Here is a 15,921-nt window from a genome sequence, read left to right as displayed (position 1 = left end):
TTCCATATTTGGCATGATAAAGAAAAGGAGATTTATATTTTAAAAAACACTTTTTATGAACATTTAAAGAGTAAAATGAAGTTAAAAACACTTATGAATCTCAATGAGATATGTTCAAAACTCTTAAAGCTCGGCTTTTGACACTTATATTCAACTTTTTCTTTGGTTAATATTTTTGTGAATTTTTTCTAGAAGGGTTAAATAAATTCTAAAAAACGATTCTGACGATATTTTGAAACTGAGTTTTATAAAAATAATAATAAAAATAAAAATGCATTAATATATAATATACGCACTCACAATTATTATATTAAAACATTGAATCCAAAAACGATATTCTAATAACATAATAAGCATTAAATAAGAAGTTTAGATTATACAAAACCACAAAAAAGAGGGGTAAAAAACCAAATAAAATTCTTTTATATATATGATCTAAAAGCAATTGTCATAACATATTTTACGAATGACTTTTATATTGAATTTTGATAATTATAAAAGATTTATTGAGTTAATTTATCATTAAGATTAGATGTTCATAGCACAGCTTTCCCCGGTATCGCTCATGGGATTCAGCTCTTCACAGACTTTGGTTTCTGTGGAATTATTAATGTTTTCCAACTTCACTTTAGCAGCTTCATTCCCCTTTGCCGACACCACTTCTTTAACAGTCACCATATTCGCTAGTGCGCTTACAGCTCTAGCCACTTCTTCTTCTCCTGCATCCTCCTGATCGTATCCTCGTCGTCGTTCCAAAGAGATGGACCCTGAAGTCTACTTCATCAAAATAGACTGGATATATGCTTCCAGGTAGGGTTGGATTTCTAGCTCCCTGATGTACTTTCTGTGATATTTGGTCACCACTCCATCCCATGTCATTACATAAGGAACTATTCTTGTCTGGGATTTATGTATTAGTCCCAGTTCATTTGCAAGAAGGTCATATTTTCTTAAAATTTCATTCTCAACTATAGTAAGTCGATCCTGGTTGGTTATACCAACTTCAACTATTAAAATTTCTTTCTTCTTCTTGTCAAAAACAAGAATATCAGGCTTATTATGGGTTACCTTTATATTAGTGGATATTCTCGTATCTACTCTTATTTCAGCACGATCATTTTCTATGATCTCTTGTACTGAGTGTCCAATGAATTTTGATAATTAAGACATATTTTTATAATCGCTGCAAAAGTATCAATGAATAATGTATGAGAGATAATACTAGATAAACTTGATATTTCCAACGGAATAATATAATTCATGGTTTAATGCTTTAATTTTACAAGTTAATATTACTCAGTGTCTATATTTACTTATAAATTACAATAGCATTGTTTGTGAACAAAATATAAATTAGTATTTACTCCAATAAAATTTTTCATGCTAAAAAAATTCTTAAATGTAAATTTAATGTTGATTGACAACCTTTAGTGAAAAATTAAAAAACCAAGTAAAAACTAGCTTTAAAAAAGAGCTTTAATATACCTATAATTGCATACATAGGACGGCAGAATCTAGTATATCACGAAGTAGAAAAATATATAAAATCTCCGGCAAATTATAAGTTCTATTCAATTGGCGACATTTAGAGGTCTCTGGAGTCATCTCGTCGGACACTCTTATAAGTAGAAATGAACAAGAGCGAGGTCTGAATGGTGGTGTTTGACAGAACTTAACTTCTTAGTGATGTCTAAAACAATGCTAAAAAGTTCTCAAATTAAAAAAAAGATTAGTTGTTTAATTTTAGATAGCTTTCTATGCTGCAGCCCTGCAATATATTTTTTTTTGATTGTTGAATTCACGTTCTATAGTAAATACCGTAAAAGAGTTTAGTGGGGGAGTTATTTTTTAGTTTATATTGTCTACTTACCTTCTATGGCGTCTAAAATTAAAACCAAAAAAAGATGCTCGTAGCATAGCAGTTAGAAAAGTCTCGATTTGATTGATACGGGCACTAAAAAGCCTTCTCATATTGATCTGTCTTTTTTATCGTAATATTGAATCAAGCGAAACACTTTCACGATGTGCATCGGCTGGGAAATGCCATTTAACAGTAACTAATGTATGTATAAAAATATTATTGCACGTAAAGTACTGTATGAGTCATATAAAGCCCGTATTTGGTGCAATCTGGAGAGTCATTCTTCGAGCTTAAAGGATTTAGACGAAGTAGAACAGAAATGTATCGTACACTTTTTATTAATTGTGTATTACGCTGGACAAAACTTGTGAGCCAAGTGAACAATATAGCCAATATAATGCGAGATTGCTGATGTAGCGTTTTGCAGGAAGCATGTGTTTGATGGAGATATTTGTAGAGTCTATGAGATAGTACGATAATGTCTCTCTTTGGTTATAAAAACTAAGCCCTTAATTATATTTGATGTGGATCTAAATTTGGGCGCTACTTCATTTTCTTGCCCCCCCTAGAAAAAAATTATTTAGAAGAAATTTTATTTATTCCAACCTACAAAGTTCTAAAATTTTTTATAAGCACACCTATGGTCATCATTATTAGAAAACATGATATTTCTTTTTTTCCAAGCAAATTCTAATAAAAATAAATTAATCCTAGGACTTTTAAGCCCACTTCTCGATCTATATTCGTTCTTTAAATGGGACCACAAATTTTCTATATTATTTGTGTGGTCTCCTTCTGCATTTATAAATCCAAGCGAATGATTTACTATGTAATGTTCACTCCCAAAATTTCTAGAGGCTGGAGGGTATCCATCAATAATTATAATGGAACCACGTTTTACTCTGCGTCTAAAAAAAGTCTTCAATAGTACTAGATTGTCGATTCGGTAGCAATTCAAGAACAAATTCTCCACAATTACCTTCTACTATGCCGCTTATAATCCATCGAATTCCAGGCATTGAATCCAAAGTTGAAGAAGGATTAAATACAATCAACCCGTTGCATATGGCGGTTTCAACAAATTGTACACGAACAGAAGTTCCTCCAATGTGGTAGCCATCATCGCTTTTAGAGGCAATGGTTTCCATCACTGTATCCTTGATTTTAATATATGATTTTTTAGATATTTTGCAAAGATCTATTGCTTGGTAAGTAGTATAATTAAATACCCAGCAATAGAATGCTCTAGGATTTTGTGAAATGGAACGCTTATTCCTTTAAATGTCGTACCATTTTTAAGTGAGCTCTTCGAACTACACTTTTTATTAACACAACGATAAGCTTTACCGTCAATGTAGCCGGAACATCCACTAATGTTCATAAAAACAGTTCGTTCTGATCTCGAACAATGTCTGAAAGCAATCGATCTTTTTAGAAGACCAATATCTAAAAAAATCAACTGCTGCTTCATTGTTCCTAAAGCCCGCATCTTCGCAGATATTTAGCTCTCGAATAGCTTCCTGCAGATTCCTCATCAAGGGGTTAAAAAATTTAAAATTTTTAACCCCTTGATGAGGAATCTGCAGGAAGCATTTAAAAATTCTCAAATCGACAAAAAATACCTTAACTTCATTTTCTTGCCCCGCTTAAGAAAAAAATGTTTAGATTTGTTAAATAACAGGATTTTGTATCTTTTTATTAATGTTTTTTTTATGGGGGGGGTAAGAAAATGAAGTAGCGCCTAACTTTAAGTGATATACCATTAAATACGTCTGAGCTTATCACAACGGCAATTTCGAGAGTAATAATCGTACCTACTACTTAATAAATTAAATTTTAAAGTCTCAGCGGGGCAAAGCAAGATCTTAACCTGTGTCTTTTTTGCAAGAAAAAACAAACGAAAATTTTTATTTTTAATTAAATAATTTTCTTATATAAAATTATTTTAGAGACAATTTGCATTAGAATGAAGAATGCTTATACTGCATTGCATTTTAAAAAATATATATTTTTAAATTCTCATTAAATTAAAATTTTCTTTCTCGGAAAATTAAATAAGAAGTGAAAATTATGTTTTTTGAGCAAAAAAAAACTTTTATTACTTAACTGGTATTGAAAAAAAGTCATTCATAAACATGAACGATACATTAGACAGTTGATATTCATAATCTTTAACCCCTTCTGCAAAAAAAGTTATCTAAGAAATGGTTTTTTTATATCTACATTTAAACAAGTTAAAAACAAATATAAAATACTCACTGGTATAAAAAATAAAAAAAAATAGTAACTATTTATTTTAATTCAAAAGTAAATTTTTAGCAGGCTGATGAGTCGTGATAAATGAAATAAGACCTGGAGGCATCATTGTATTTATATTTAAATTAAATGTAATAACGAAATTTTTAAAATCGACATTCTTGATAAATCTGGTGTTTTTATACATGTTTAATTGGTTTTCTAGCCTATTTATGCTCTCTTTTTCAAAAAAAAGCATATTTTCTTGTTGTTCGTGATTTTTATTTGACATGTCGTTATTGGTTTTATTGATATCCGAATTCAAAAACATACCTTTTTCTTTTTATATTTGATATCTCGTTTTTATCATGCCTGGCAATGTTGGTTTCTACTATTTCGGAACGTTTATTTTCTTCAATATTTTATTTTGATCTTCGGTAAAAGTGTTATTTTATACCTCAATGTTAAAGCTTGTATCTACATCATCAATAATTTTTTCAAGGCCAAGGCTACCTTCCTAAAATAAAATTACAATTTAATTTTTTCTTTTTTACAACATATATATTCTACAATAATTTGCTTAATCTCATCGAGCTTGAGATGTTGTACTAGAAATTAATGTATAATGCGGAATGATATAGTAGTTTACTCTTATAAGCAATTTCAATCAATAAATCGAGACCTTTTCTACTAATAGTATTAACATTTAGAGAAAGCTCGCCCCCGATCCCCAATTTAAGGTCCGATGAAAAATTTCAGGCTGTTTTATTTTTTCTTGTAATTTTATGCTTGTCATTGTTATCTTTGAAAGACTGTAATTTTGCCTCAGGATCTCTTAATTTTAAAAGACAATGTAGTTTTTCAATTACGAAGGAAGTAAAATACTTGTTATTTTCGATGATTTAATTGAAGTAATATTTTCATTGTTACTATAATTTTCTGGATCAGCGAAAATTATGTTTCTAAACATTGTATAGTTCTTACTTAATCTAAATTCAGTGATTTAGCTATATTATTTAAAATTTTATAAACAAATAATGAGACAAAGGAAAACATCTAGCAGGGATATAGATAATTTTTTTTATTTATAAAAAATTTTATGATTACGAAAATAATAATATTCTAGCCTCTATAAAAAATGTAAAATTTTATAATATGTCTATTTAGAAAATATTAATTCAGTTAAATTTCTAATGTTTTTGCTTAAATAAACCAACAAATAATAAAAGTTTACAACTTTAATATGCTTTGTTTGGACAAGAGTCAACCTATATCGATATAAAAAAATTAAATCAAAACAATAATTCTTATTCACTTAATCAAAAACATAGCCCAATCGTCATATTTTTATCATAGCTTACCTTTTACAACTACAATAACAATTTTGGATACCATATTTTTTTGTATATCATATTACGTTATAACCGCCAAAAAGCTATTAAAAATAAAATTTGTTTTTATAGATAATGATGAAAAAATTATGAAAATTATCAATAAATATTAGGATTTTAAAAATTAATTTTATACTATAGTATTAATTGAAAAAAAATTATTTTGTTATTGTGTCCTTTTACTTCATCTTTCAAGCAATAGTTACTGATTATGGTCGAATATCTCGATTTACATTTAAAAATTTGTTAATATTGCAAAAAATTAATTTTAAAAAAATAAAAATCCGATAATCAGTTATATTTTTATTATAAAATCTATATGCAAGCCGTATATATAATATCTATTGATCAAATATTTATAAGAATCTTGATCCATAGAATTTTCGATTTCCGGTATCTTGTCATGTTCTTTTTATTCGATTTGGTTAAAAAATAGCCAATTCGCATTTGTTTATTACATTCAAAATTTAATATCGTAAGTTATAAAAGAAAAGAAGACGGGTCAAGAGTACAAAAATGTGTGAAATATTAATAATATTAAATAAAAGTTTTTGTATATATATATATATATAATATAGTGTATTAAGTATCAGATCACCCGAGATTCTAAGTTCTCTTAAATAGTATATATTTTTACAATTATGTTTTTTATAATAGTGCAAAAAAAAATTTCTTCTTTAGCAAATAAAAGAAAGTCTTATCTTTAAAGGCAAATGGATGAAGAAGAAAAAAATATCTGTAATTTTAAAACAGCTTCTTTTTCTGATGGAACCCAAAAGCCGTATAAACTTTATAATTATATTTAATTTTAAAAGGTTATTCAAATGAATCCTTATGATAATCTCTTAAAGCAACCCGTTTAAAAATGGATAGTTATACGAAAAAGAATTGTTATCTATCTGATTTTCAGTTTTATCTCCACCCAATCATTGTCTATCATGTTCGTAAATGCACTTCTTTAAATATCTAAAATCTAGTATGATCTACATTGTAATAAGTATAGATCCCTAATTATTACATTTACGTATTTTTTTAAGTAATTGGTACAAAAAATTAGCACATGACATTCGTTATGTGTTATAGTTTAGGTTCTATCTGCCAATAAATAACACAATACGTATTTGTTAAGTTTTAATATTTACAAAAGTATACTATACAAACGTCATGACCTTGTGTTATTTTAATGTATCAACATTAAATCTATTAATATCGACTATTATTGCAAGGATATATAATTTTATATTGCTTGCTTCTATGTGTCAATTTTAACTTTAACGATAGTAAATTGTTTATTATATATAAAGGTTTTTTATTTTGTCGTGACGTATTTTAATCTTACAAAATTTTGTATACCATAATGCTTTGAGACAATTTTAATTGATAAAAAGTTGTTAGTTTAGAGTATACATATATAACGATTTAAAATGTCGAAGCCATGTTTACAATTCCAATCACGTCTACAAAAAAATTGAGTTGATCAGTATTTTTATTGAACAAAATTTTCCTTTTCATTATTAAATTTTTACTGTGGGTCTTATTTTTTGATTAATACAAAAAAATTTAACCTTAAGAAAAAAAATAAATACACAATTATTTGATATAAATTTATTAGGTTATACAAATTTATATTGTGGTAATCTTGCATTAAAATTTTTTTAAAACATTGCTTTGTTTTTAAAAAAATGTATAAAATTACATATTCTCCTATGGCTCTTTTTTATTAATGTTTTTAAGGGTTTAGTTTTTTGGGGTTCCTTGTGATTAGCAATAAAATTTTACAAAAATCAAAAATAAATATTTTGTCTGTACAATTACAATCAAATTAAATAACAATTTTAAACCAAACTACATCGATGTATTATAATTGTATTATTTTAATTCAAACTAGTAATAATAGATAGTTTGCTAGGCTCTTATATTGGAAAGATAGTGCTTAATTTACAGATATAACCACTTTTAAAAATTTTATGTTTATGAATTATAGACTTAATGCAAATGTGAATTTATTATAACTTTGCACTAATACAATTTACTCTATTAAATATTCGGCTAAAATGATAATTTACCAGGCATTTAGCTAAATTACCTGGTAAAAGAGTCAATTTATATGATTATGAATGAAAAATAAACATATAGAAAAGAATATCAAAAATTATAGAATAATTAAAAACTTCCTGTCTAAATGCCAAATATTAATTAATATATGTGTAAAATGATTTATGAACTATTTTTGATGTGTAATTGAAAATCACAAAAATCATTGCGTTAGGTAATTCTAACTCATATTCTATGATATTACATTATTATCCTGCATTAAATTATAGCTTATTTACAAAATTTAGAAAGAAAAATCAAACTTTAATTTTCTTATTTAAAACTGTCAAAGCACATTAGATGTCAAATGTTTTGAAATTTGTGTCAACTTTATTAAGATTGCCAATTTAAAATGAAAAACTACTTTTATAGTCTATAATCTCTAAAAAACCAACAAACAATTGACATAATTATATTATATGATTTGCTATATCCGGAACAAGAACAATCAATAGATATTAAAATTTATACTTAAAAATCTACATCGACAGACATTTAATATGCGTATTAATTCAATTTATCAACGAAAAAAAATTATATAAATGCAAACTTGGACGCCCCATGAAACTATATCTTTTTTATGAAGTATGTTTGTGCGCCCTTTCTACACATAGTAGGATTAATTTAGATCCCGCAACTGATGCTACAAGGGAAGGTGCATCATCTTGCGATAATGCTCAAAAAGAAAAATTAAAGTACGACTTGAATATTACTTATAGTCATAAAAAATATCATAGGAAAAAAATGATATTTTCAAAAATTGTTGATGATTGTTTTTTAAAAGATTCCGCGCCGGATACCTATTCATATTCATCTTCTGATGAACATGATGGTTTTGAGTACAAGATAAAATTGACAAAAGTAAAAGAAAAAAAACTTCCAGGTGTAGACTATACAAATGAGATAGAAAAAGATAATGAATTTGCATTTTTAGATATAGAAATTTTATATACTATAAATCAAAATCATCTTAACAAAATAATGAAAAATGGAAAAAGTGTAGCTATAAATATTGGAAATTCTTCCAAATTTAATTATTTAGTAGTTCCAATTTATTTAAACCCATATTCCATATTTTATTATAGTGGTAAGATAAGTATTAGACCCTTTATGGATGGGTTATATGGACTTTTTGGAGATCTTATTGGAGATAATTTCCTAAAACTCGACCAAAGAAATTATAATATTGTTTTAAAATTTATAAACGAAATTTGTAATATGAGCCAGAGTACATTTAATTCTAAATTTAGCGATAAAAAATTTTTATTGGCTAATCATAATTTAGAAACATATAAAAAAGTTTTTGAGTCAATGAAAACTATTAAGAGTGAAAGAGATTTAAAACCGACATTATTTGTCGGGTTTGTATTGGATTCATTAGTTCTAATTTTGAAGCATTTAAAACTATCAAGGTTTTACACAAAAAACGCTTCGAACAGAGAGAAACTTCGATGGTATCATCAAGACAGAGGAGATACATTCACTAAATCTGTAGGGTTTGGTATTCTTACAGACATCGTAAATTTATTAAGACTATGTCGGAATCCTGATTATAAATTTAATTTTTATGAAAATATGGTTATTTATGACGATATAATTCAAATGTATGCTTTTGTAAAAGTAAACATCGAATTTAAAGATGCCAACCAACTAGAAAAAGATGATATTAAAATTATATGTAAATGTAAAACTTCTTTAGCGGGATTCAATTTTCAGAAATTTGATAATAAATTCCAGGTATCGTTTTTGATTGTAAACGTACAGCAATGTAGTTGTGAAATTGAAAAGATTTGTATTTCCATAATGAAAAACAGCAAGATATATGAAACTGATTGGATTCAAGTAGATTTTGAAGAAAAACTAGATCCCTTTATAAAAGAAATTTAATAAAATTTTTTTGTTGATATAATTAATAAATATAAACAAGCTTTGTGTTAACCTATCAACTAATATGTTGTAATAATTGTTTAGTAAAGTTGTTTTTAATGATAAACCCATGTTTACTATTTATAAACAAAAATTTCTTTAAAATTTGCGACATTCTACACAATAAATTTCATCTTGATTTTTTTTTAATATTGGTTTTACAAATAGATGTCGCGTTTAGCACCCCCAGTATTATTTTTGAGATTATATACTCATTAGTTATCTTATAGCTTGTAGCATTTCTATTTATACCTTTTAATTTATATTTTATCTAAAACAGGGGTCGGCAACCTTTTTGAATAAGGTTTGAAATGGGCAATATCAAAATCTTAAAACAAAAAACGGGCTTAAGCTCAAAAAAAAATTTAAGAAAATTAAAATAAATGCTCTGAATCTTTTTAAAAAAAACATTTTGTAGCGAATAATACGATTATGATATCGTTTCAGTTTCTTTTTAAAGATATGCATCTTTAACAAGTATAAATTTTTTATATTAAAACGAAAATTATAATTAAATTTTTTTACAAGAGTTTTCTTAAGTGATTAAAAGAATCGAAAAAAAATAAATTTAATGGTTTTATATAGATTTAATAGACATTGTTTTGACAAGAATGCATAGCAAATTTCTTCACAATTACTTTGAAAAGAGGTTTAAATTCTTTTTTGATTAAATCTCGAAGAAATAACAAAAATCCACTACTTGTAGAGAAATACTTAGAAGCAATACTTTTTAATGAGAAACTTGATTTTGCATGTCATCTGCAATTTGGTCATAATTAATAATATAAGATGAATTGGCAGCTCTTAAACAGTTATCTAAATGTTTGTCCAGAAGTTGTGTTCGATATTTTGATTTTAAATACGTCATATAGGAAAAAAGAGCTTCACAATTATATGTGGTTCCATAATATGAAGATATTTTGAGTGCACATTTTCTTAAAATGGAAAAAATATTATCTGAAACCAATTTCCAAAAGTCCTTGTCTAAATAATGAGATTTTAAAACTATATCATTCTTCAAATTAATAATTTCAATTTCTAAGTCGTCCATGTTAACTATATGAAAAAAATTAGAAATTTTTGCTGGTAAATCAGAATCAAAAACATTAAAAGGATTAACAAAAAATGATATTACTTCCTTTAATGATCGAAAATCATGAAATCTATTAGAAAACTCAATCAGTAATAAATCTATTTCGCCTATGTACGATCGAATTCATGCATACTTATATTTATTTTTTGAATTATTAACTTAGTATTTTGAAAATGAGATAAGGATTTCTTCATTAAATGTATTTTAAAAAGTTCTAACTTATTTGCAAAAGAATTAATTAAGCTTATCATATCTGCAATATGTGAATTCTTTTGTTGTAATTTTAAATTTAGTTCGTTAAATTTCATTGGTAAATCCGCTAACAATCCAAGATCTAATAGCCAACTTTTGTTTTCTAATTCTATATAAGTTTCATTTCTCATTGAAGTAAATTTCTTTATTTGAGGTAAAAGCTTAATAAAGTGTTTAAGAACTTTGCCTCAGCTAAGCCATCTCACTTCTGTATGAAGAACTAAATCTTTAAAATCTGCGTTTTTCTTCCTTCATAAGCAGCTTAAAAAGCCTATGTTAAGTTGCTTTGGCTCTTATTGAATTTATAATTTTAGTAACAATTAAAAAAATATGATTAAAATTAACACTTTTTGAAAATAAAACTTGTTGATGAATTATACAGTGATATGAAATAAACTTTGGAAACAAAGAATCTTTTGTACATAAACCATAAATTCGTTTTCTTTTCCGACCATTGCTCGTGCACCATCAGTAGTAATAAAAGAAAGTTTTCAAAGTGATATATTTTTATCGACAATAAAATTTTAAATATAGAAAAAAATGTCTTTTCCCGTTGTACGAGCAGTTAGAGGTAGAATTTTCAAAAATTCCTCTTTAGTTGAAAAGTCATTAAATACCATTTTTATAGAAACAATTAGTTGTGCTGTGTCAACTACATCGGTAGATTCATCAAGCTGAAAAGAGAAATACATACAATTCCTTAAGTCTTTATCTAATTCTGATTCTAAATTATTAGTAATTAATTCTATTCTTCTTGATGCAGTTTTAGCTGATAACTGCAACATATTAATAGCTTTTAAAATTTCTGTCTTGTTTTCAAAATCTTCAAAAACAGAATCCGCCGCTGTTATCATAGCCTTTTTATAATTTCTGCATTAGTAAAGGGTTTTTTTTTCTTAGCCAACAGATGTGCAACTTTTAGTGAAGCTACAGTGGCCGCCATTGAGAGCTCTTTTGGCTTTGTAAAACATCTCTGCTGCTTTACAATTGCTGATTTTAAAGATATTAACTTACTTTTTCGCAATTCGGAATTCATTGAGTATTCAATATTTATATTTTCATGCAAACCATTAGAGTGTCATTCTAAGTTACTTTTTTGCATATTGCAATGCTTTTGTTGCACAAAAAACAAACACACCTATCTCGAAATTCTATAAAGAAAAAATCTTTTTCCCATGAATTATTGAATTGATAATTTCTTTTTTTTTTTGAAGGTTCCATAAAGGGGCAAAAAAATTTTGTAATAAATTTTTAAAATTTATTGAATGTTGCATTAGCATGTTTTATGGAATAATTATTGTCAAAATAAATTTTAAAGAACTTTATAATTGAAATAAATAATTTTATTGTTATAATCATCATATGTAAGAAAATTTTTGTTGAAAGGTCTTTTTGCTTAACGAAAAGTACATCAACTCCTTATAATGTACTCCCAATATTTAGCATTAAAAATGTTTTGACCAATTTTATTTTAAAAAATGAAATATTAAATTTTAAAATTTCTCATTAATGTGAAAAATGAAAACGGGCGCACCAAATTATTGAAACGGGTGCTTTGTTGCCGACCCTTGCTTTAGACCATTGATGGAGCACCGATGGCATACCAATTCATTGTTAGCACCAAGGAAAAACAATAAAAGCACTTTCGTGCTTCATATACTGACAAATAATTTAATTATTGCATAACTCATAAAATAGCCTCGATTTTAATGTTTTTGGATTGATATTGGCTAGAATTTTGTTCATTTCCACATCTTCATTTTATTTGTCTTTTGAATTGCGTAAAGAACAATTTTAAGGTCGAATGTAAATATATATTATGCTCATCAGACCTATATTCACTATTATACAATATATAATGTTTTTTTTTGTGCTGAAAATATAAATGTAGGAAAGACACAAAAGTTTAAATAAAATCAAATACATAAAAACTTCAAAAATATATTGAATTTCTGCATAACATTCTGCACCGGCCTTCTATAAAATAATTTATTGATTAACAGCTATAATAATAAATATGTTTAATGGAAACTCACACTTAAAAAAACTAAACCAAATACTTGAGAAAATTAGTCTCATTCAATAATTTATCTATATTTGCTATAATATTAGCTATAATTTTGTTTATTCAAAACTGCCATCAAAATATTACATGTCAACTATGTCAAAAGCCCAGTAATTGATATATAACAGTGATCACTTTTTTAATATAAAAAGGCCTTTAAATTATAACTTCTTGCACAAATAACAAAATATGACTTAATGTAAAATAATTTAAATCATGTAATTAATATAAAGATTCAACAAATTGTTAATTTACATTTTATTTTTTACATCAAAACTCACTTTCATTTTTCTTCAAAAGTTAATTTATTAATGAAAAAACTATAAAAGAGAGTTATTCGATTCCCTCATGGGTTTATATCTGATATTTGAAGTTTGTTTATGTGCACTTGCAAAAAATAGTAAGTTTTATGGCAATGCGGTAAATGAGAACACTGAAGAAAATGTATCAACGTCCACTATAACTCAAAAAATAGATTTGGAGCATACAGTTGAGATTTATTATTGTCATAAGTCAAATCACAGACAAGAAATGCTATTTTCAAAACTTGTAAATGATTGTTTTATAAAAGATTCGGCACCTGATAGTTATTCATATTCAGGACGCCACGAATACGACGGGTTTGAGTACAAAATAAAATTAACTAAAGTACGAGAGAAGAAACCGTGTTTCAAAGAGACTAAAGTGTATTGGGAAAAAGGTAATGAATTTGCATTTATAGACGAGGAAATAGAATATAATATAAAAAAGGATTTTTTAAACAAAACCATGTTAAATGGGAAAAGTGTAGCTATACAAATTGGAAATTCTTCTAATTTTAATTATTTAGTAATTCCTATTTTTATACGGCCATATACAATTAAAAATGAAAGTGGTATGGTAAAAATCAAACCGTTTATGAGTGGGTTTATTGACCTTTTTGGGGATCTTTTTGAAGAAAATTTTATAAAATTAAACAAAGACGACAAAGATATAGTCTTGAAGTTTATTAATAATATTTGTCACACAAGTCAGAGGATTTTTAATGCTGATTTTGAAAATAAAACATTTTTATTGGCTAATGATAATTTAGATAAATATAAAGAGCTTTTTAAAATTTTGAAAGAAAATATAGATAAGGATGATTTGGTGCCTACAACTTTGGTTAACATTTTAACGAAAAAATTGCGCTATTCAATGAGTGATTTCAAACTGTCAAAGTATTACACTAAAAATCTATTGACCAAAAAAATTCTTCAAAATTTTGATACTGAAATACATAATACATTTAATCAAGCGGTAAAGTACGGCATTCTCACTGATATTGTAAATTTATTAAGACTTTGTCGAAATCCTGATTATAAGTTTAATTTTTATGAAAATTTGACTAGATCTAGTCCAGAAATAACATTGTACGCTTGTGTGAGAGTGAAAATCGAATGTAAATATGTTGACCAAATAGAAAAGGAGAACATTGAAATTATGTGTATCTGTGAAACTCCTTTTTCTGGATTTGATTTCTGTAAATTGGATGATGGCATTCAATTATCTTTAAAACTAAAAGACGCTCAAAAATGCCTTTGTTATATTAGCAAAATAAATATTTTAATACAGAAAAATGACATGGTATATCAAACCGATTGGATACCGGTAGAAATGGAAGATGAAATTTATAGAGATTTACGAGTAAAATATTAAAATTAATAATTTTTGCAAATATATCTAAAAGTTAATTTGATTCATTTAACACGAAAAACTATATATAAGTATTTAATATTTTAATTTGGTATATTTTTGCATTAGACATCAAATTTTTTTACTTTTGTCATGGCACATTACAACCCTTCAGTATTAGCCATAAAAATTCCAATACACTTGTTTTAATTTAATTTTCAAATGTTACAACTGAACAGTATAAAGATAATGTCTGTTTTACACAATAGGCTTTCACACACTACTTCATGGACTCTTCTCATGTATGTCTCCTTTTAAGGTTTAATATATGCTCTTATTTGTGGTTAATACACATAAAATAGACTTACTGCAAATGGTATAACAAAAAAAATATAGGTATTTTGTTTGTGTGAGGCTGCAAAACTTTAGATACCTTTGCATGTAGCTAAACTGTTTTCTATGTCAGTGATCAACTTATCATTTATTAAAAAAAGAAAGGCTAATATAAAAAAGCTTTTCTTGATACAAAATCTCGGTGTATTTTAAATCTACCAATGACAAAAAAAGTAGCTAGTATCTTATTGGTTTTAGATTTCTCTTGTATTTGTAAGTTTTCATATACAATTCTGCCATGAAAAAATCAAGTGAGTTGTAAATCTTGATTATATGACAAAACCGCTATACGTTGCAAATAAAATTTTAGCAGACATCGACAAGCTTTTTACTTTAGACTCATAAAAATAGCAAGTTAATTTTTTATGATTATTTCTGATTTTTGAAAGTCGAAGCGTACAGAACGAAAAAAAAAGAAATTAGAAAAGTGTTCTAACAAGACAACGTAACTATCAAAAATAAGTAACTTGTTTTTTATTTTTTCAAAATTTTAATATTTTATTTCTTAACATAATAATTAAAACTTTTCCTTAATCGACATTTAAATGTATAATAAAATTTTTTTATTCAATGGTGAATATTAACTCATATTATGAGTAAGATATATAGTAATAAATAAAATATGTAGGGTTTACATAATTATGTAAATTGAAATTGGTTTTAGACGTATTTTTATATAAATTTGTATTTAATGTTTCGTTGTACTGAATAAAGTAAAAATGATTTGGCGGGGCTTACCCCCGTGTCTATAATAATTAAAAAATACAAAAAAAAAATTTATTATTTAAATATGTTTAAGCGCAAAAAATAAATTTTAAGCTCTTAAAAACAATATGATAAGAGAAAACGTGTTTAAAAACAATAAAATGCAGTTATAAAACAATAAAAAGCATACATGCAAATATGTTAGTTTACGGAAGCACAAATTGACATTACTTGAGATAAAATACATGATTAA

General features: G+C 26.2%; 2 protein-coding genes across 2 annotated transcripts; both read left to right on the top strand.

Annotated features, from left to right (window-relative positions):
* Window positions 1-8,142: 8,142 nt before the first annotated feature.
* VNE69_01335 (uncharacterized protein) lies at window positions 8,143-9,468 on the top strand (the record flags this gene model as incomplete). Its single annotated transcript, XM_065472471.1, has 1 exon — window positions 8,143-9,468. The coding sequence occupies one exon, from the start codon at window positions 8,143-8,145 to the stop codon at window positions 9,466-9,468; it is 1,326 nt and encodes a 441-aa protein (XP_065328543.1).
* Window positions 9,469-13,265: 3,797 nt separating this feature from the next.
* Window positions 13,266-14,594, top strand: VNE69_01334 (uncharacterized protein; the record flags this gene model as incomplete). The annotated part of the gene is made up of 1 exon (XM_065472470.1): window positions 13,266-14,594. One exon carries the CDS (start codon window positions 13,266-13,268, stop codon window positions 14,592-14,594), a length of 1,329 nt encoding a protein of 442 aa, XP_065328542.1.
* Window positions 14,595-15,921: the final 1,327 nt, after the last annotated feature.

The sequence above is a fragment of the Vairimorpha necatrix genome, chromosome 1 (genome assembly GCF_036630325.1).
Source record: "Vairimorpha necatrix chromosome 1, complete sequence".
NCBI classification, from domain to species: Eukaryota; Fungi; Microsporidia; family Nosematidae; genus Vairimorpha; species Vairimorpha necatrix.
This window is presented reverse-complemented; position numbering and strand designations above follow the sequence as displayed.